Source organism: Diorhabda sublineata, chromosome 8 (assembly GCF_026230105.1).
Source record: "Diorhabda sublineata isolate icDioSubl1.1 chromosome 8, icDioSubl1.1, whole genome shotgun sequence".
Classification (NCBI taxonomy): domain Eukaryota; kingdom Metazoa; phylum Arthropoda; class Insecta; order Coleoptera; family Chrysomelidae; genus Diorhabda; species Diorhabda sublineata.
Window position 1 is genome coordinate 10,733,904 of NC_079481.1, and position 22,195 is coordinate 10,756,098.

General features: G+C 34.3%; 1 protein-coding gene across 1 annotated transcript; it reads right to left on the bottom strand.

The window, feature by feature from the left end:
- Positions 1–2,510: 2,510 nt before the first annotated feature.
- Positions 2,511–21,624, bottom strand: LOC130447895 (serine proteinase stubble). The gene is made up of 6 exons (XM_056784942.1): positions 21,606–21,624; positions 15,970–16,155; positions 3,697–3,874; positions 3,425–3,638; positions 3,062–3,253; positions 2,511–2,690 (listed from the first exon to the last, which is right to left on the bottom strand). Exons 1-6 carry the CDS (start codon positions 21,622–21,624, stop codon positions 2,511–2,513), a joined length of 969 nt encoding a protein of 322 aa, XP_056640920.1.
- Between the last annotated feature and the right edge of the window lie 571 nt (positions 21,625–22,195).

Sequence of the window (22,195 nt, forward strand, 5' to 3'; positions counted from 1 at the left end):
CTGATTTCGACATTTAACAAGGATTGAACAAGATATATTAACAAAGTGAATACGGAAAACAAAAACTATAGGAAGAAGAAGAAGGGGCAAGAATAACATAGAACGAACAAATAGCGGATATAGGATAATAAAGGCAACGGACAATAAATCAAATGATGATATTGGCACAAGACAGGAAAAGATAGAGGAAATGAGTAAATGCATATTAAATACATTTCCTGCGCACTAAAAAATTCAAAAAAGTTTTCTTTATATTTGTAATGTTGTCTGTCAAAACTCAAGATTATGTAAATAATGAAAGTTTTCCGTTCTATGAAAAGATTTGTGAGTTGTTCATTGATATTAAGAAGCCATTTTTGTTCTACCCTCTTCACCTTTCATTATATGAACACGGTTGACCTTCTACGGATCCCATGGACCGAGCCCTCTACAGATCCCATGAACCGGGCTTTCTACAGATCCCATGAACCGGGCTCTCTACGGATCTCATGGACCGAGCTCTCTACGGATCCCATGAACCGGGCTCTCTACGGATCCCATGAATCGGGCTCTCTACGGATCTCATGGATCGAGCTCTCTACGGATCCCATGAACTGAGCTAAGAAAATCGAAAAGCATGACTAATTTGAGATGAACTTAATATTTTTTATACTAACTCTTCGAGCATCAAAATTAATCAATTGGAACAAAATCCATTTACATATAAAAAGAAAAGATTTATAAGATAGGTGCCGCGATTATTTGATGTCGATTAAAAGCTCGTTGGTATTAGAAATTCAAATGAATATTTGAGCATCTTCAAATGTAAACCAAGGAAATTCTTTCTTAATCGTAAACGATGGAATAAAAAGGTAATAAATCAAAGAAAACTTTCGAAATATTCGCTGGACTTACAGTGTGGAACTAACTGAAAGAAAGTGAAATTGATCAATATGGACGTTAGGACAATGCAAAAATCATGTGCTAAAGACTAAAGTAGAAATAAGTGACAAATAAAGTGAGTAAGTGCACTCTTTATAGTACTACTCCACAAATCAATTAAGCAACTAGTGACTGTCAAAAATTTCAAAATTTGGCTTCCTCAACGCGTCAATATCCAATCCAATTGACTATAGTTTCAGCTGTTTATTTTTCTTTATTTATTGTTAGTTTTTTCTGTCATTATACGAGGTCTGGCTATTAAATAACGCTCTAATGTGTGACGAAAAACAGAAGCAACGTATCAATCTCAAATTTCTCGTTAAATTGAAAAAAACTCCGACTGAGTGCTATAAATTGTTGCAAGAGGTCTATGGGGCGCTTTAAAGAGGGCAGAAAGAGTACTGAAGATGACCAGCACCCAGGTCGCCCTGTGACTATTTCAACTCCGGAAACAGTTACCAAAATCAACACATCTGACCCCAGACCAAAAGATCTTGATCAACGTCTCTACTCAGATTTCCTTGAAAGGTTAGAAAGGTTAGAAAAAGATCTGCTTTGAAAGGGACCGAATTTGAGTCAATGGAAGCGGTAAAGCAAAAAACGGCAGAGCTCCCAAAGGAGACTGATAGAACTGTTCAAAGATGTAGAGAGGAAATGTAAAGAAATCGACCTATTTATGAAGAAATACACATCAGTAGATTATAGGAGAAAAGAAAATTTAATAATAGATGGTAACACTTATGAAGATGTCAATAAATATAAAACCCAGCACTGCCGTACAAGAAATAATGCAAAGTGGTAATAGAGCTTATTTTTTGAACCTCAAGCTTCTAAAAAACAAACTAGTAACAAGGTAGAAATCTACAGGTCTCTAATAACACCAAAACGAAAAGACCAATGATGATTGAGAATATATGAAGGAGTTGGATTGAACAAAATTGAAGAATAGAAAACTCAATGAAATACTAGGCAATGAAAACATCTAATTTATTAGAAAGCAGAGGTCACGTTTAACGAAAGTGGATGGATGACGAAATATACAGCAGTAGAAAAAGAAACACACCTCGTATCAGATGGACTGATCAAGTTCATGAGGACTTACAAACAAAGACTTTTGGAGGTTAGGGGATATTTGTGAAGAACAGTTTTGATGCGAATTTGATTTTTAATTTTCATTCATTACAATTTTTTGCAAAATTGCTGTATAAAATCTACAAGGATTTCTAGCTTGCACTGGTGATTTATGGGAATTGTAAATTGGCGGCTAAATAGATAATTGTCAACTTTGCAAATATGATTAGATTAGGTTAGGTTTGTTCAAAAAAATTCTCAATAATATTTTTTTGATATTTGATAATAGACATAAAGACTACTTCCATCTACCAAGAGTTGATTCACCTTCCCGCTAGTTTATTTAAGCTTGATTAACTTCATACGTACTAGTGAACCTAGTCGTAAAATCATAACATAATCGAATTCAAAATAAAATATTTAGTTAAAAATTACTCGAACTTGAATGAAAAATTCACTTCAAACTTATACGTAAAAATTAAAATTTAATATAGAATCCAGGCGACTAGTTGATTAATTCATCCTGCCATCACTTTATCCATCCAAGGCACGAATTTTTGAATATTTGTATAGACACCAGGTAGATGTTCCCTTCCACATCCTATACCCCACGATACTAAACCGATTAAAGTTCTTCTTCCTTCGATTGTTAACGTTAAAGGTCCTCCGGAATCACCTTGACAGGAATCCCTTCCGCCCTACAACACACAAAAAAAAATCACTACTTTGATTAAAATTTTTGAATCTATCCATTCAGTGATTACTGCTAGCCTGATAAATCATGACATAAATTCATTATTTTGCAAATTGTCGATTTAGATCACAACTTGTGGATCCAGAGAAAGAGATTCTTTGGATAAGGAGGAATATTTATTTAAGTAGGACCTGATATAGGAATAGCTCCTCTGCTGGGTTAGACTTATGGTGTTTGTTAATTTTTCTTGAGGAAAAAACGTGAAAAATTAGGATTTTTGGCTAAAAGGAATCGGAAAGCTTCGACCATTTGGCTCGACTTTTCTTTTTTTTTGGAACACGTCGTGCTAAATTATACGACTGATTATCAACTTACTTCTTTATAACCAGCGCAAAGAAACACATCATGAATTATTTCGCGCCTTCCAGCCGCTCTAAACCATCTTTGACATCTATCGTTTGGTATTACTTCTACTTCGACTTCTTGTAAAGTCGAAGGGACAGTCGCTTGACCATGTCTCGTTCTTCCCCAGCCTGCTACTGTAGCTTTCTTTCCAACCAGTTTCATCTTAAACAACAATAAATCTTTTTGATTACAAAAATAATTAATTCGAATCATCAAATTTCCAATTGATTGCTACTATGATTAAAAAAAGATCTGGACAAGAAACAACTACGGAGGAAGTTAAGAAGATCTTTTTCTGAATAAAATGGTACGTTAAAAAGTATTTTTACTTACCGTGGGAGAGGGTAGACAAACTGGTAAGATGTGCTGTTTGAATCTAACGTTTCTGTCGAGCTTAACTAGAGCTACGTCATTTTTAAAATCTGACGGCGAGTACGAAGGATGCACTTCTTTACGTTCCACCGTATATTCTTCGAACGGTAGCTTCTCCTCTTGATCTCGTACGTCCCATTCACCCAATCGGATACGAATATTACCATTAGTTGTTCTGGAAATAATAAAACGATAATTAATCGATTAATAATTCGATTAAGAATTTAACTTACGTGGCGACGCAATGAGCAGCAGTTACTATCCACCTCTCGTTAAGTAGAGCGCCACCACAAGCCAATTTTTTCGTTAAAAATCCCGTTTTTATCAGAGCAACTTGCCATGGATGGGATCCGAATCCCGTCGAATGTCCACCCACTATTCTGTTGCTTCTGGTATGCTGTTCTCCACAACCTAAAAATTATTACAGTTATTAATCATAAAATCAGAAAAAGTTGTATCAGAATTATTGTGCAAGAGCCAAGTGCAATTAAGTGGTTGCAAGGCGCATTTAGTGATGGAAATCCTCAACCATCAAATCACGGAGAAAAGTTTCAGAGCAAAAACTCGATTTAATAGTACAAAAAATTGATTTCCAGCTACAGAACAACAATTTTTTAATACCTACTATATTTCGAACAATATTTTTTGATCTCTCCTGGCTATTTGCTCCGATTTGAAATACATTTAATTGGAAAACGTGACAATTTTTGACTTCTTAATCGAGTTCTACTTTTTCAACCGATGTTGACATTAAAAGACTTCATCAGTATAAAATATATACTTGCGTGCATAGAAATCGGCCCAATGTGAGGTTTTAACGTTTTTTTCTTTTTCTAAATCATTCAACAGATCAAAAAAAGAAACACGCTGCTTGAAAGACAATTTAATCCCAATGGTATTCAAGTGTGTTAGATTAGACAACAAAAAGTTATTGCTTTAAACGAAAATGGACTTGGTCAGCGAGCTCATACTAGAAATAACCCGCGTAGTGGTTCTAAGAGTGTATCAGCGTTGAAAGGAGACTGGATCCTTTCATAGACTACCTTGAACAGTCAGAAGGTCATTCATAACCGCTTTATTGTGTCAACATTAAGAAATCGTCATCTTATTGCCGTTAAAGTGCAGTGGCAGCTCCATGAGGTGTGAATAGTGACTATTAGTCAGTGGACAGTAAGACGGCGACTACAGAAAAATAACTTGACCCTTAAAAAACCCGGGAGTAGTCCACAACTTCGCAAGCACGCCTGAGTTTTGCACAGAATCATTTGAATTCGACGTTAGACCAATCGGGATCTATTCTGTTCTCAAACGAGACCAGAATATGACACCATGAAGAAAGAAAAAAGGAAATGTACCAAAGACCAAGAGAGCGATTTTTGCAAATGAGTGCTTATGGAGATGGTTCTTGCATGATCTGGGGGCAATTTCTATAGTAGAACCGACCATGATGATAAGATATATCTGGGAGATTTTAGCAATTCATTACGAATTAACCTTTTTCGGTTTATGGAATGGTCAGCATACAGTTCTGATCTAAATCCGATAGAATATTCATTTGATGAGCTAAAAAGAAGAATTCGAGCTAGACATTTCACAATAACTTGATTAGATCTACGCATAATCGTTTGAGTATTATTATAGCAAGAGGAGGTCATACCCATGATAAAGAAATTAAATTTCAAATTGTTAATAACCCTATTTATGTTGACAATATCATAAATTTATACTCACATTGAAACATATTAAATTGTCTTTCAAACATTATCTCATTTGATCCGATGATTGATTTAAAAAAATTCAGTTAAAGTCAGAAAGTTTACAGTGGGTTGAATTGTTAAACTGTTAACCTCGCAATTTTCTACAATAACGTCGAAATATTTAATTTCGAAATATCTGAACAGAATGGAGAAATCGATCGACAAATCATGAAAGAAATACCGTGAATCTACTCTATCTAATAATTATTGTTTTTTTGAGAACAAATCTAATCCCTTATCCATATCGGTATACAGGGTATTGGACAATATTTTCCTTTCAAAAAGATGTTATTCGATGAAATCTACAAGAATGGTCCTAGAGGTATTTAATCTAACCTAGAGATGGTGATAGTTGCTTGGAAAATACCACTGTATTAGAAAGTACACAATCTATACAGTATATGTTTCAAGATAGCATAGTTTAAACGAGACCATACGACCTGCGATGACCAGCAACCCAGTGGTCGACCAAATGAGGTGACGACTCCAGAAATGTTGAAGAAAATCCGTCGATTGGAAGTTCTCGAGCTAAGCATTTCAAAAAGTGCTATACATCGCGTATTAACATGATAAAGCTTTGCGCAAAATGGGTACCGCGTTTGCTCACAATGTTTAACAAAAATAATCATGGATGAAACGAAGGTCCATCACTTCACACCCAAGAAAAAAAACAACAATCAAAACAATGGACTGAAGAGGGAGGACCAGGTCCAACTAATGCAGACCGTTCTATCTGCAGGCAAGGTCATGGCGTTGGTATTTTGGGTTGCGCGTGGGATAATTTTCATTAACTATCTTGATAAAAAGAAACTATCAACAGCAAGTATTATACTAACTTATTGCAACATTTGGGTGAAGGAATCAAGCAAAAACGACCGCATTTGGTTAAGAAGAAAGTGACAATGCACCAGCTCACACCAGACCAAAATTAAAGTTTGAATGGCTACTTCACACAACCTATTCACCAGAATTAGCCCCCTCGGATCATTTTCTGTTCTCAAATAGCTAGGTGGTTAAAGATTTTCCAACAATGAAGAGGCTAATGGCTAAACGTATTGAACATCGCTGGAAAAAGTGTATTAAGCTCAAAGTAGATTACGTTGACAAATAAATGGATTTTTTTTCCAATATTTTTGTGTTTTCTTTGTTGGGCCAGGTACTTTTAGGACCATCCTCTATATAGAAATAATTTTAATTATAATTTTTCTCATATATAGTTTATTAACAAACATACAATTATTTTAGTCACATTAAAATCACACGTAATTACAACAGATAAGAAAGAATGTAAGTTTTCATAGAAATAGAAGAAAATTGTAAATTAATATTAGCGATATACAAGTGAACAGATATACAAGATAATTTAAAACCTTTCGTACATCTGCGAGTCATAATTTTTTCCAAAAATAAGTTTATAGTTAATTTTTTTTTGCTTTCTAAATAATTGGAGGAGATTATCAACTTACTCGCTCTATTTTTGGAATCCCGTGATGAATTAAGTGATTATCACTATATATAAATATCAATAAAGATACCAGAGTTGTGAATTGTTTCAGGTTCATTAATATACAAGGTGATCAAAATAAAAATATATAAATATAATCGAATACTACATTTATTTTAGAGAAATCTACTTAGTATTGCCTCATTCTTATTGATTCAAATTAGGTAATTAAGTTTTAGGTCTTTTAGGACTTGAACTTTCTAAATTTTTTCCTCATTTCCGGATTTCCACCCTCCATCATATAAAGAGATGAGAGATAAAAGTGCTTAAAAATCTTTAATTCGATTGACCTGAAGTAGGAGTTTATTTTTTTGTTTGGTGTAACCAATTTTGAGTCGTCCTTGCCTAATGGCAGGATACTAAGTCCAGTTGAAACATTTTATCATCTCCAGTGATGTTGACCTACAAAATCAACTAGTTTAAAGGGGTAGTTATCATAATCTACATATTTCCCCTCTACTCGACCCACATAATGTCTGGATATTCCTCTTATCGAAATCTCACACTAAACCAGAATTTTATCAGCAAATTTTCCTTTTTTTACATTTTTCGAAAACTCTTCTAATTTATCCGTATAAAAACCAATATTTTCGAACTGGCAAGTGTGAAGAATTTTCATCGTTCATAACAAGAACTGAAAGGATCTATTTAAATCATCCTTTCTTGATGCGATACTTGGGATCAGCTGATCTGGTAATCCTACTCCTTTTCAAATCTAGAATGTGTAGTTCCCAGAGGTCTTCGTCTTCTATTTTATACGCTCCCAGGTGTAATGCTCTGGAGAGGTGTGCAACAAAATCTGCACCCCCCATTATTTGCTAACTCTAGAGTCTTTGCCTGTCTCAGCTCCTATAGGTTGTCCCCTTAATTAGTTTTGCTCCCAACTACCTCATTTTCCCATTGTTCTGTAGCTGGTACCATAAACAGTTTCAGGTCCCATGGGGGGTTTGTCTGCCCCCGCTTTAGCTAGCTTATCAGCTATATCCTTTCCCTTGGTGTGTCCTGGAATCCTTTGAAGGATAATTTCATTTTTCTTGCCTATCGTTTAATTTTCCTAGGCGAATCCAAACGAGTTTGGAGCTTAAAGCTCTCATGGCTGCTTGGCAGAATCCTCTGCCCAAACCACTGCCCCATATGTGATGATTGCCATGTACATTCACCGTAGAATGTTTGGGTTACAACCCCAAGTCTTCCACGTCTTCGTAACTGGTTATATCAAATTCTTGTATTCCATTTTTGACAATAATAAAACGAAAAAGGAATCATTTGTAATAACTGTTGGTTGCTGAAGGTGATGTCGCCGTTTTCTTTGGAAACACCAAGTGTTATATATCTGAAGAAAACCACAACGGTCAAGGGGCTGTACTACACCGAATGATTGGGTACATTCGATGTCGAATTAAAAAAAAAACGTATCGTATTCTCTAGATTTAGTTCCTTGTTTCTTAACTTTAAAAAGTCATTCGTTGGGTAGATATTTGAATCTTATATAGCCTCCACGTAGATATTACAAAATTGCGATAAAACGAGTCGGAAAGTATTTAAAAAAACACTCATACACCGCTAATATTAATATAATAAATGTTAGTAATGTTTACCCCTAATATTATGTGGTTCGTCTTCGTACGGTCCATCGTTATCATAGACATCGTAATCGTCTTGATCGTCTTCGTGGAAAACGGGTCTTAAAGAAGAAGGTCTAACTCCTGGTCGATCGACGTTAAACCCGGGTCTATCCATAGGCCTGTAAGGCCCATCGACGCTGTTCAAATCAGGATTTTCCGCCGGTTCCGGCGGATAATGGCTTACGAGATGGTACGTGTCTAAGTTTATTACGGTAATTGGGTTATTGTTAATGTTAGTTAACCAATTTCATAGATTGAAACAAAGAGTTGGAATTAATCGCTATAAGTGACCTCGATCTTTTGAGATAAAGAATTTTTTAGAGCTAGAAATCAGAAACTAAAGAAGTACGGATGTACAAAGGTCTCTTCTAAAACTCCCATTATAAAATTTACAAAATCTTCCTAGTCTAGGTAATTGACATAGTCAATTGGAAAGACTATAAACTCTCAGTCAAAAATCATACCAGATATGACATACCCATGCCTCCAAAACCATAGTGGAAATGGAGAAAAATGTATACACACCAAGAAATACTCCAAATCAATAGGAACTCGTCCTAGCACCTTCTAAGTAGAAAAAACATTGAGATCACGAGCCAATTCGATCATTTTCATGTTTTGTAATCTGACATAAATTGGAAAGACTATAAACTTCGCTCTCAGTCAAAAATCATACCAGATATTGTATACCCATGCCTCCAAAAGGGCAGTGGAAATGGAGACAAGTGTATACGGATCAAGAAATACTCCAAATCAATAGGAACTCGTCCTAACACCTTCCAAGTAGAAAGAATTTTGGGATCACGAGCAAATTTGATCAAATTCATATTTTGTAATCTGACATAAACAATTGGAAAGACTATAAACTCCACTCTCAGTCAAAAATCATACCAGATATTGTATACCCATGCCTACAAAACGGCAATGGAAATGGAGACAAGTGTATTCGGACCTAGAAATATTCTAAATCAATAGGAACTCGTCCTAACACCTTCCATGTAGAAAAAACAGTCAGATTACGAGCCAAATCGATCAAATTCATGTTTTGTAATCTGACATAAACAATTGGAAAGACTATAAACTTCGCTCTCAGTCGAAAATCATACCAGATATTGTATACTCATGCCTCCAAAACGGCAATGGAAATGGAGACAAGTGTATACGGATCAAGAAATACTCCAAATCAATAGGAACTCGTCCTAACACCTCCCAAGTAGGAAAAACATTGAGATCACGAGCCAATTCGATCATTTTCATGTTTTGTAATCTGACATAAATTGGAAAGACTATAAACTTCGCTCTCAGTCAAAAATCATACCAGATATTGTATACCCATGCCACCAAAAGAGCAATGGAAATGGAGACAAGTGTATACGGATCAAGAAATACTCCAAATCAATAGGAACTCGTCCTAACACCTTCCATAAAGAAAGAACTTTGGGATCACGAGCAAATTTGATCAAATTCATGTTTTGTAATCTGACATAAATAATTGGAAAGACTATAAACTCTCAGTCAAAAATCATACCAGTTATGACATACCCATGCCTCCAAAACGGCAATGGAAATGGAGACAAGTGTATACGGATCAAAAAATACTCTAAATCAATTGGTACTCGTCCTAACACCTTCCAAGTAGAAAGAACTTTGGGATCACGAGCAAATTTGATCAAATTCATGTTTTGTAATTTGACATAAACAATTGGAAAGACTATAAACTTCGCTCTCAGTCAAAAATCATACCAGATATTGTATACCCATGCCTCCAAAAGGGCAATGGAAATGGAGACAAGTTTATACGGACCTAGAAATACTCCAAATCAATAGGAACTCGTCCTAACACCTTCCAAGTAGAAAGAACTTTGGGATCACGAGCAAATTTGATCAAATTCATGTTTTGTAATCTGACATAAACAATTGGAAAAACTATAAACTCCGCTCTCAGTCAAAAATCATACCAGATATTGTATACCCATGCCACCAAAAGGGCAATGGAAATGGAGACAAGTGTATACGGACCTAGAAATACTCCAAATCAATAGGAACTCGTCCTAACACCTTCCAAGTAGAAAGAACTTTGGGATCACGAGCAAATTTGATCAAATTCATGTTTTGTAATCTGACATAAACAATTGGAAAAACTATAAACTCCGCTCTCAGTCAAAAATCATACCAGATATTGTATACCCATGCCTCCAAAACGGCAGTGGAAATGGAGACAAGTGTATACGGATCAAGAAATACTCCAAATCAATAGGAACTCGTCCTAACACCTCCCAAGTAGGAAAAACATTGAGATCACGAGCCAATTCGATCATTTTCATGTTTTGTAATCTGACATAAATTGGAAAGACTATAAACTTCGCTCTCAGTCAAAAATCATACCAGATATTGTATACCCATGCCTCCAAAAGGGCAATGGAAATGGAGACAAGTTTATACGGACCTAGAAATACTCCAAATCAATAGGAACTCGTCCTAACACCTTCCAAGTAGAAAGAACTTTGGGATCACGAGCAAATTTGATCAAATTCATGTTTTGTAATCTGACATAAATAATTGGAAAGACTATAAACTCTCAGTCAAAAATCATACCAGTTATGACATACCCATGCCTCCAAAACGGCAATGGAAATGGAGACAAGTGTATACGGATCAAAAAATACTCTAAATCAATTGGTACTCGTCCTAACACCTTCCAAGTAGAAAGAACTTTGGGATCACGAGCAAATTTGATCAAATTCATGTTTTGTAATTTGACATAAACAATTGGAAAGACTATAAACTTCGCTCTCAGTCAAAAATCATACCAGATATTGTATACCCATGCCTCCAAAAGGGCAATGGAAATGGAGACAAGTTTATACGGACCTAGAAATACTCCAAATCAATAGGAACTCGTCCTAACACCTTCCAAGTAGAAAGAACTTTGGGATCACGAGCAAATTTGATCAAATTCATGTTTTGTAATCTGACATAAACAATTGGAAAGACTATAAACTCCACTCTCAGTCAAAAATCATACCAGATATTGTATACCCATGCCTCCAAAACGGCAATGGAAATGGAGACAAGTGTATACGGACCTAGAAATACTCTAAATCAATAGGAACTCGTCCTAACACCTTCCATGTAGAAAAAACAGTCAGATTACGAGCCAAATCGATCAAATTCATGTTTTGTAATCTGACATAAACAATTGGAAAGACTATAAACTTCGCTCTCAGTCGAAAATCATACCAGATATTGTATACTCATGCCTCCAAAACGGCAATGGAAATGGAGACAAGTGTATACGGATCAAGAAATACTCCAAATCAATAGGAACTCGTCCTAGCACCTTCCAAGTAGAAAAAACATTGAGATCACGAGCCAATTCGATCATTTTCATGTTTTGTAATCTGACATAAATTGGAAAGACTATAAACTTCGCTCTCAGTCAAAAATCATACCAGATATTGTATACCCATGCCTCCAAAACGGCAATGGAAATGGAGACAAGTGTATACGGATCAAGAAATACTCCAAATCAATAGGAACTCGTCCTAACACCTTCCATGAAGAAAGAACTTTGGGATCACGAGCAAATTTGATCAAATTCATGTTTTGTAATCTGACATAAATAATTGGAAAGACTATAAACTCTCAGTCAAAAATCATACCAGTTATGACATACCCATGCCTCCAAAACGGCAATGGAAATGGAGACAAGTGTATACGGATCAAGAAATACTCCAAATCAATAGGAACTCGTCCTAACACCTTCCAAGAAGAAAGAACTTTGGGATCACGAGCAAATTTGATCAAATTCATGTTTTGTAATCTGACATAAATAATTGGAAAGACTATAAACTCTCAGTCAAAAATCATACCAGATATGACATACCCATGCCTCCAAAACGGCAATGGAAATGGAGACAAGTGTATACGGATCAAGAAATACTCCAAATCAATAGGAACTCGTCCTAGCACCTTCCAAGTAGAAAAAACATTGAGATCATGAGCCAATTCGATCATTTTCATGTTTTGTAATCTGACATAAATTGGAAAGACTATAAACTTCGCTCTCAGTCAAAAATCATACCAGATATTGTATACCCATGCCTCCAAAACGGCAGTGGAAATGGAGACAAGTGTATACGGATCAAGAAATACTCCAAATCAATAGGAACTCGTCCTAACACCTTCCATGAAGAAAGAACTTTGGGATCACGAGCAAATTTGATCAAATTCATGTTTTGTAATCTGACATAAATAATTGGAAAGACTATAAACTCTCAGTTAAAAATCATACCAGTTATGACATACCCATGCCTCCAAAACGGCAATGGAAATGGAGACAAGTGTATACGGATCAAAAAATACTCTAAATCAATTGGTACTCGTCCTAACACCTTCCAAGTAGAAAGAACTTTGGGATCACGAGCAAATTTGATCAAATTCATGTTTTGTAATTTGACATAAACAATTGGAAAAACTATAAACTCCGCTCTCAGTCAAAAATCATACCAGATATTGTATACCCATGCCTCCAAAACGGCAGTGGAAATGGAGACAAGTGTATACGGATCAAGAAATACTCCAAATCAATAGGAACTCGTCCTAACACCTTCCAAGTAGGAAAAACATTGAGATCACGAGCCAATTCGATCATTTTCATGTTTTGTAATCTGACATAAATTGGAAAGACTATAAACTTCGCTCTCAGTCAAAAATCATACCAGATATTGTATACCCATGCCTCCAAAACGGCAATGGAAATGGAGACAAGTGTATACGGATCAAGAAATACTCCAAATCAATAGGAACTCGTCCTAACACCTTCCAAGAAGAAAGAACTTTGGGATCACGAGCAAATTTGATCAAATTCATGTTTTGTAATCTGACATAAATAATTGGAAAGACTATAAACTCTCAGTCAAAAATCATACCAGATATGACATACCCATGCCTCCAAAACGGCAATGGAAATGGAGACAAGTGTATACGGATCAAGAAATACTCCAAATCAATAGGAACTCGTCCTAGCACCTTCCAAGTAGAAAAAACATTGAGATCATGAGCCAATTCGATCATTTTCATGTTTTGTAATCTGACATAAATTGGAAAGACTATAAACTTCGCTCTCAGTCAAAAATCATACCAGATATTGTATACCCATGCCTCCAAAACGGCAATGGAAATGGAGACAAGTGTATACGGACCTAGAAATACTGTAAATCAATAGGAACTCGTCCTAGCACCTTCCAAGTAGACAAAACTTTGGTATCACGAGCAAATTCGATCAAGTTCATGTTTTGTAATCTGTATTTAGACATTTTTATGACATTAATACACTAAATTTATCATCTCTGATTAGCAATTAATTCCATACTCTCAGTAATTTTCCCGATACATTAATTATAAGATTATATTCACTCCAAAGATGATATTAATTGAGATTCGATACCTTTACATATACAAATTACAAATTTATACAAATCAAAAATCAAAATTAGATTGGGTCTTAGTTACTAACCTCAATATAACATTTATTGAACGAGGATTCTAAAGGTTTATAAAGTTCTTCCAATTCTATATATTTATATGTGTTAAAAAATGTTAGATTTTTGTCAAATTTATTTTGATTATTTTCCTGCGAGATAGACAACCAAAACAACAAGTTTTACTATTCACAATTGATTGTATATTCGCGATTCGAATGAATTGAAGATAACTGTAGAAAAGTCGATTTTGAAACTATAAGGACACGTAAATTCAAAGATGAAGAAGTATAAATCGAAAAAACTATATGAATTAAGCAATTGAGAAGCGTTTCAAAACACGACGATAAGCGAAACAGGCTGTTATCTGACACTTGGTTCGCAGTTGGAAGTGAAGATAGCGCTGGGGAATGTTTAATTACATGAATTAAATAGCGACGTTGTTTGACGTTGTTTTCAATTCGTGTCTCAAGCCCGAACGAGGGTTGTTGAACGTCTAAGATGCAAAACCAAAATCCAAAACATTAAAGTAGCAGATTCACATCCACAGAATGCGAGATGGATAAGGATCAGGGAGGAACCAGAAAAAACGAAAAACCAACGAAAATGTGGTTAGTAGAGAAACGAACGTAAAAAAATAGGAATTACTTCTATGCTATCGTACCAAAAAGTCTGCGGATCCGTATTATCCCATGTTGTTGCTTTTATGGTGAAAAAGACCATAGAAACTTCAACTGCTAAATCTAGCATTTTCTAAACTAATTATATGAATTACGACAACAACTTTTTTAAATTCTACGTTATGAAGATGAAGCAATCAAGTTAGCCGTCCAAGTATCCATGTCCTTGTGAACTTAGACATGTTAAAATCGATTTGCAAGGATTTGTTGTGTCCTGTAGGCTATTCATCTTGTACCTAACCTCTAATATTCCATACCTTAATTCACAATTATTCAAATTACATTTTTTATCAATGAAAGTTTCGTCTAAGATCCGGTATTATTTTCAGGGTAAAAAATGGTTGAAAGACATACTAAAGCGTTCACTACATGATTATAAAAACATTTTTGTAAGCCTAAACCTTTTCTCGACTGGAAATCGATCTTGCAAAAGTTTTAAACTCATTCCAAGCAGGAAAAACTTTTTCTCCTGTAGTGGAGTAGATATATTTGTTTAGGATATTGAACAGTATTTTATTCAACCCCTCAAATCTGGGTAGATAATTTGCAGCAAGAATTGGGTGGGTCTGAAGATCATTGGAGATGAGGCGTTCAAAATATAGAATTAGAATTGGGAAAAGAACGTACAACCAAATCGACTAGCTCCGATACAAAGTTTAATATATTTCTGCTGGTCAAAAAATTAATGAAGAACCACCACAACACACTATTACATTCCTCATTGATTTTCCAATAGGTTATACCAACAAAATAGTCACGATATTGCTCTCCATGTCATTTGTATATACCTCAACATGAAGCAACTAATTTGGAATTTTGGAGGATTAAGATTTTGTATGAAACTTGTTATACAAACAGATTGAATAGTAAATGATGTAAATGTATTATAAAAACATTTTTATAAGCCTAAACCTTTTTTTCCACTAGAAATCGATCTGGAAAAGTTCTTTACTCTTTCCAAGCAAGAAAAACTTTTTCCCTTGTAATGGAGTAGATATTTTTTTTAGGATATACAACAGGATTTTATTCAAATCCTTTCAGATGAAATTGAATGGTAACAACCCTTCAAATCTGGGTAGATATTTTGCAACAAGAGTTGGATGGGTCAGACGATCATTGGAGATGAGACGTTCAAAATATAAAATTGGCAAAAGAACGTACAACCAAATCGACTAGCTCCAATGCAAATTTAATATATTTCTGCTGGTCAAAAAATTACTAAAGTAACTAATTTGGATTTTTGGAGGATAAAAATTTTGCGTGAAATTTGTCATACAAACAGGTTGAATAGTAAATGATGTAGATAAACACGATGAAATTTCACCTCTAAAATTGTCTTTAACCCAAAAATTTCAACTTTCCATTAGAATCCTCTATATTTGTTAAAATTACAAACAAAAGATTATTTCGAAGAAAATATAAATACAAATTAGAAAATCATTTAAATTGTTACTCACTGGCGTTGTTAAGAACTGGTATTTCCGGTCTAATTGTCGGCGTATGTGAAACTTCCCTGTCTATGCAACAGGCCCATATCATTCCTCCTGAGCATAGATCTAAGGGTCTTCCACCACCTAAGACACAGCTGATGCTTAAACCGCATTCATACTTCACTCCACGGTAACGGCATGATTGGGGTATCACTGTAACAAGAAAAAAACGATATTTAAATGAAAAAAATTTACAAAATAGGATTAAAAGAAGTGTAAATACTGGGTGTTTCTAAATAAATAACTAGGTTCAAAGCATCAACGGTAAATTTGAAATTTCTGACAAATTTGATTCTACTAGTAATGAGTTGGCGAGCTTGTGATCACGTGTAATTAATTGAATCGCAAGATCAGCACTACAACAGAGGCTGGTCTATTTTTCTTTCTCATATAGTTAATTTATCGTCCTCTGCATCTGTTGGTGTTATTATTGTTTTGTATATATGTCGCTTTGACTTTCTGGAGATTTTTTTAATCTTATAATCACGTTTAACAACTATTTACTTCTTCTAGTCATCCTTGGCTGCAGATTTTATCCTTTGTCAGCGTCGTCATTGTCTTTTCTTTGTTCAGTGGTATCGACAAACTTCTCATTGCTCTTTTCATTTGTGGTGTTGCCATCTGGTCTTAAGTTTAAATATATCATTAATTTTGGGTCATTTCTTACTATCTAAATTGTTTTCTTGCCATATTCTCAAATTTTACATTGTATATTCCTTAGTTTTTATTCGTAGTTTTTTTCTGAATGTTTTTGGAATTTTGTTATATTCTTATATTGTCATTAATTTCTTCAATTGTTGTTTCATCCACTTTTCAAGTGAGTACAGTCCAATTAGAGCCAAAACCCACGAAAATTAGTTATGTTTTCTGGATTAATTTTCTGGATTAAGGTAGTTTTTATCGATAAAGTGAAAGTTAACATTAAAATTTGGGTCACTAAGTCATATATTTTTGTTTAATTTTGTAGTAAATTCTATACTTGCAAGAAGGCTGGACTGCTATGTAGAAGCAAGCTTGTGAGAATTGTGTTAACAAAATTCATGCACGAATCTGATTCCTGCTGACTTGAGAAAAGAAGAATTGAATCTGACGTTGAGACCAGTCCTGCAGGAGAAGACAGTTAAGACACCTTGACGAGCACGGAATTCCTCTTGTAAGAAATGCTCGAAAGTGATGATGAAATCGACTAGATTGCAATTGATTTAGTATATTCGATTTTTAATATTTTTTCTATTTCTGATAAATGTTTAAATAAAGTTCTCACAAAAATATCGTTTTTAAGGATTATCCCTGTCCCACACTTAAGTTTAGAGTACTTACAACAATCAAAATTTTAAAAGAGGATTTCAGGCATTCTAGAGTTTTTTGTAGGTTAGGAATAATCATATTTGAGCTTCTTCAAAGGTAATTTTCTGCTCGGCATTTTTTTTTCTGAAATTTACCTCTAAATTTCAAGTCTTTTTTGAGTTATCCGTAAAAAATGCACTGTTAAAAAAATCCAGTAACACGAAATTCGCTTTTTGTAAGAGTAATTATGAGATTAGGAAAAAATTACAGGAAACCTTTTTTGTAGGAAAATTCTTAAACTACATTTTTGATCCCTTCACTTTTTTCGAAATTCGGCATAGATTTCGAGTTATTTGCAAAATTCGGAATTTTGAAAATTTAAACAAAAATATATCGCTTAGCGGCCAAAATTTTGATGTTAACTTTCACTGTATCAGCGACATAACTAATTTCCGTGGATCAGGAGCTGTGATCACTGGACTATTAACCTTTTTTCCATTACCTTTGCATACACTTTCTCAACAGTGCATCTTTTTGCTTTCTCTTGTGTCTAATTTCTTGTATATTGGAATAGTTGAAGAAGTAAATTCAGAATTGTACTTCAAAAAACTTCAACTCGAAAGGATTGGTGTGGTCGGCGATATTTTCTAGTGGTCGCTCTTGAGAATACATTTGTCCTAGAAATTCTGCAACCACCTAAATATATGAAGAAGACTGTGTTGGAACTAGATTAATGGAGCGTTATTTCTTAGGCATTCTATCATCAAGTGAACTTTTATAAACCACGTCCTTAGGTAACTTAAAAATTTGATGTTCAAACTTTCTATATTTGAAATTTTGCGAATAATTCGCTTATCAAATGTTCTATACACTCAGACTATGCTGACAATGTCGAATCGAGAGAAAGTTACAAATTACCGGAAACGGAAACGAAAATATTAGAATGAATAATTGAGGTTATATTGTATTCAGATGATTTTATTTCTATTTTATACCAAGAAAAGTGAATCAGCGATTATTTAATTTGTACATTTCATTCAAAAAAACTTTCATCCGTGTTTATTGAATTAATCTATTATATAATATTCATTCTTCATATTAAACATTGCACCGTAATCTCCAATTCTTTGGAGTATTTTGTCAGTAATTTGTTGAAATAAACTATAAATAATCGTTACAATAGTACAAACATTTCTGCCGAATTATATTTAATCAGAAAACATCCGATTAGCGTTGCTAATAAAACAGTTTTCTTGCACTCAGCGATGGATTTAGATCAGTATCGCCTCGACTCGTCCACGACTTGGACCGTGAAACCGGTCCTATTTGGTTATAATAGAAGTCTGAAATTTAGCTAAAACGGAATTCATTTAATGTTTATTTTTATCATATTATTTGGTTGTTCATCATTTCTGATAAATATTCAAGCTTGTTTATCAGCGATAGTTAGTTTATAATAAAAGTCATAGTGAATGGAACGAATATATATATATATATATATATATATATATATATATATATATATATATATACTAGTCAATTATTAGTGAATAAGTCAGTTAAGTCTAGTGTAAGTTTTGAAGTTTTGAATGATAACCATTACAGTATGAATCAGATTAATAATTTAATACCTATTAAATCTTATCCTTCATTATTAAGTATTATATTGGACAGAGATGAGGCTTTTAAGTAACGAGACTACAGCTGTTAAACAACAAGTACGCATGCGCCAAAATTTAGCGACTGGTTTCTGCTTCATCTGAAGCGTGTAGACAAATCAATGTAGCCGTTGCCTTCGTTTGCTTAGGAGCTGTAATGTTAGGTTGGATACAAAAAATTTATGTCAATTTTCAGATGAAATAGTGTAAAGCTTTCCAATAGAAATTGTAAGTTTTCAATTGTTCTCCTAGATCGTTTATCAAGTACCACGATTTTGCTAGTATATTGTTTAAACAACTTTTTAATTTAAAATAGTAAAAAAGTCGTTGCATTCTCGGCGCGAGAGACTATGGGACATTTTTTACCGTTAGCAATCAATATAAAACGAAAGAATAAATGAAAAATATCAATAATTTCATTTATTGAATAGTTTTGTTTTCATTATTTTTAAGCAAGTTTCATAATAATTGGTTTTTAAAACGAAAAATATGATTCATGAATAGAAATTTTGTATGCACTTAATTTTGCAAAAATTCCTATTGAATATACTCGATTTCAAAAAATTCCGTGGTTGTTGAAAGATTTTGATTAAAATCTCCACAAAGTATGACATTATCTTGATTTAAAAAAATTTTGTGTTGATCTATAGCAAGTTTGACTTAAATATTGTATGAAAAAAAATCATATTTCGGTTAATTTAAATAATTCTCTCCAAATAATGACTAAAATTTCTTTCGTTTCTACACATCTATGGCTATACAGGAATCACGAGGTCCCAGAAGTACCTGGCCAGGCCTAGAGATGGCGGTAATTGCTTTAAAAGTACACAAACTATAGTCTGAAGACGTCACGTTGTTTAGTAGTTGTTTGGCAGCCATTAAAAGTCATCTTAGTGATACAACACTTTTATTTGAAAGGCGTTAGCTCAACCAATATAAAAGCTGAGGTGGATTCTAATCTGGGTAAGACTGGTCCTTCGTTATCCACAGTGAAATATTTGGTATCAAAATTTTGACAAGACGGTATGACCTGCGAAGACCAGCAACCAAGTGGTCGACCAAATGAGGTGGAATGGATGATCGTCGACTGAAAGTACGCGAGCTAGCAGATACAGTAGGCTTTTAAAAAAGTGTGGTACATCACATATTAACTCAAAATTTGGTCATAAGAAAGCTGTGTGTTAAATGGATGCCTCGTTTGCTCACAATGGAACCAAAACAGCTCCGTGAAGATATTTCCATCGAGTGTTTGGTAATGTTTCACAGAAATAAAGCTGTTTCATAATCATGGATGAAACGTGGGTCAATCATTATTAGCAAAAATACAGAAAAAAGGTAACAGGAGAAATTTGAAATAAGGTACAGAAACTACAATGAGAAAAGATGTAAAGAATACAGAAGAAATCTGAAGTGTTTTAATAAAGAAGTGAATAGATAGTTCAAGTTTCCGAGAGTTGTACTACAGAATATTTGAGAGTAAAAACTTAAGCTGGTTGTTGAAGGATCAGGAATTGGTAAACTGATCGTTTTAAAGAGAATCCTTTCAAAAAGAATGAAGGAAATAACAGAAACGATCTTTCAGATCTAAGAGAATCGTCCTCCATCAAACATGCACGCGTATATGTTCAAGGTTATAATATCAAAATTGTGAATAATCAATTTCTTCTCTTTTTACTTTATTTTTCTATTCCTTCGTCCTTTTCTCAGTTCTCAGTAACCGCTGTGGTTACGTTCTTGGTTTTGTATTGAAATCGGAATTATTTCGGAGGTGATGAGTAAATATTTATATTTGATATAAATTTGATATATTCCCATCGCTATCCTAAAAAACGGTCGCGATCACTTTGAAACCGCCTTTGCTTTTATCGTATCAGGTTCACCTTTTGCAATCCATTGCCTTGACTGGTTTGTTTCATTCTCAGTTATGATTAAAGGCAAAAAAATCGACTCATTTTGCTTAAACTGCGCTACCATAGCCGCTTTAGGTCCAAAATGAGCAAATGAAGCATCCAACACGCAAATAGTTTACCCATGCATAATTCTTCGATCAGTATAAAGCAAATGCATTCTTTTGATAAACTCATTGCCTCTTCTATCTCTATAACCTCTATAACCTAGTACTATTCGTTGCACTTTTTCGATGATATCGCTGGTTATCACAGTTTTTGACGGCCGTCTTCATTTATGCTGATACGGCCCTTTTTGAACTCAACTGCAAACAATTTACGGTCGTAGATGATAGGTCTACAATACTCGTACACAAAGTCAATTCTTTAATGCATTAAATTTTGAATTGCTACCCTATTCGGCAGATTTAGCCCCCTCGGATTATTTTCTGTTCTCAGACTTGAAAATATGGTCAGTGGTCAAAGGTTTCTTGCAATGAAGAGGTGATGCAGCAGTTAATGATTATTTTAAGGAGCTTAACGATTATCGAAGTTGAACATCGTTGGGAAAAGTATATGAAGCTAAAATTTGCAACAATTCTGTTTTTTCTTTACTGAGAAAGTTACTTATAGAACCATTCTCGTCAATGCAAAAAACCCAAGCTCGTTAAATGGTTTCTGCGAGGAGATATCTCTTTAATAGTATTTAATAAAATTTGTTTAATGAATATTAACGGATATTTTTGAATAAAAAATGAAATTTTATACGTACTTCTCCCCAACATACTCATAAGTGTCCCGTGGTCGCTAGTCGATACCCCACCCCTTTTTCCAAGATTATCCAAAAGGAGTAATTCCTGAGTCTGCCTTTCATTCGGCACCGTTCCTACACTCAACACTAAAATCAACAACACTAAACCAAAAATTCGTAAAATAACACCATAACTTATCACCGTCGACATTAGAACAACACTTAATGAAAACTTTTCTTTTTTTCTCAATATTTTTCTCTCTAATTAGTAGCAGTTTGACCTGAATGTTAAAGGAGAGTAGATTTCGATTTCACGCGCACTCCATTCATAGTTGAATTTTTTTACGTCGACACCGCAGCTCATGGGAACTTTCCTGAGTGTAGGAAGTCTTACGGTCAACTGAAGACACATTAAAACGTTCTTCTTTGTTTACATGAAGACGAAGAAGCAATTACGACAAGTGAAAGCTATTTAATTTCGCTGAATATTCCAGTCGTAGCCGATACGGGAAATATCTCTTTAAAATTGTTATCTAACTACCAATTAAAATTCATTTTACTTAATATTTAGAAAACTTTCGGAATTTTTCTGAGAAATATCTTGAAAATCT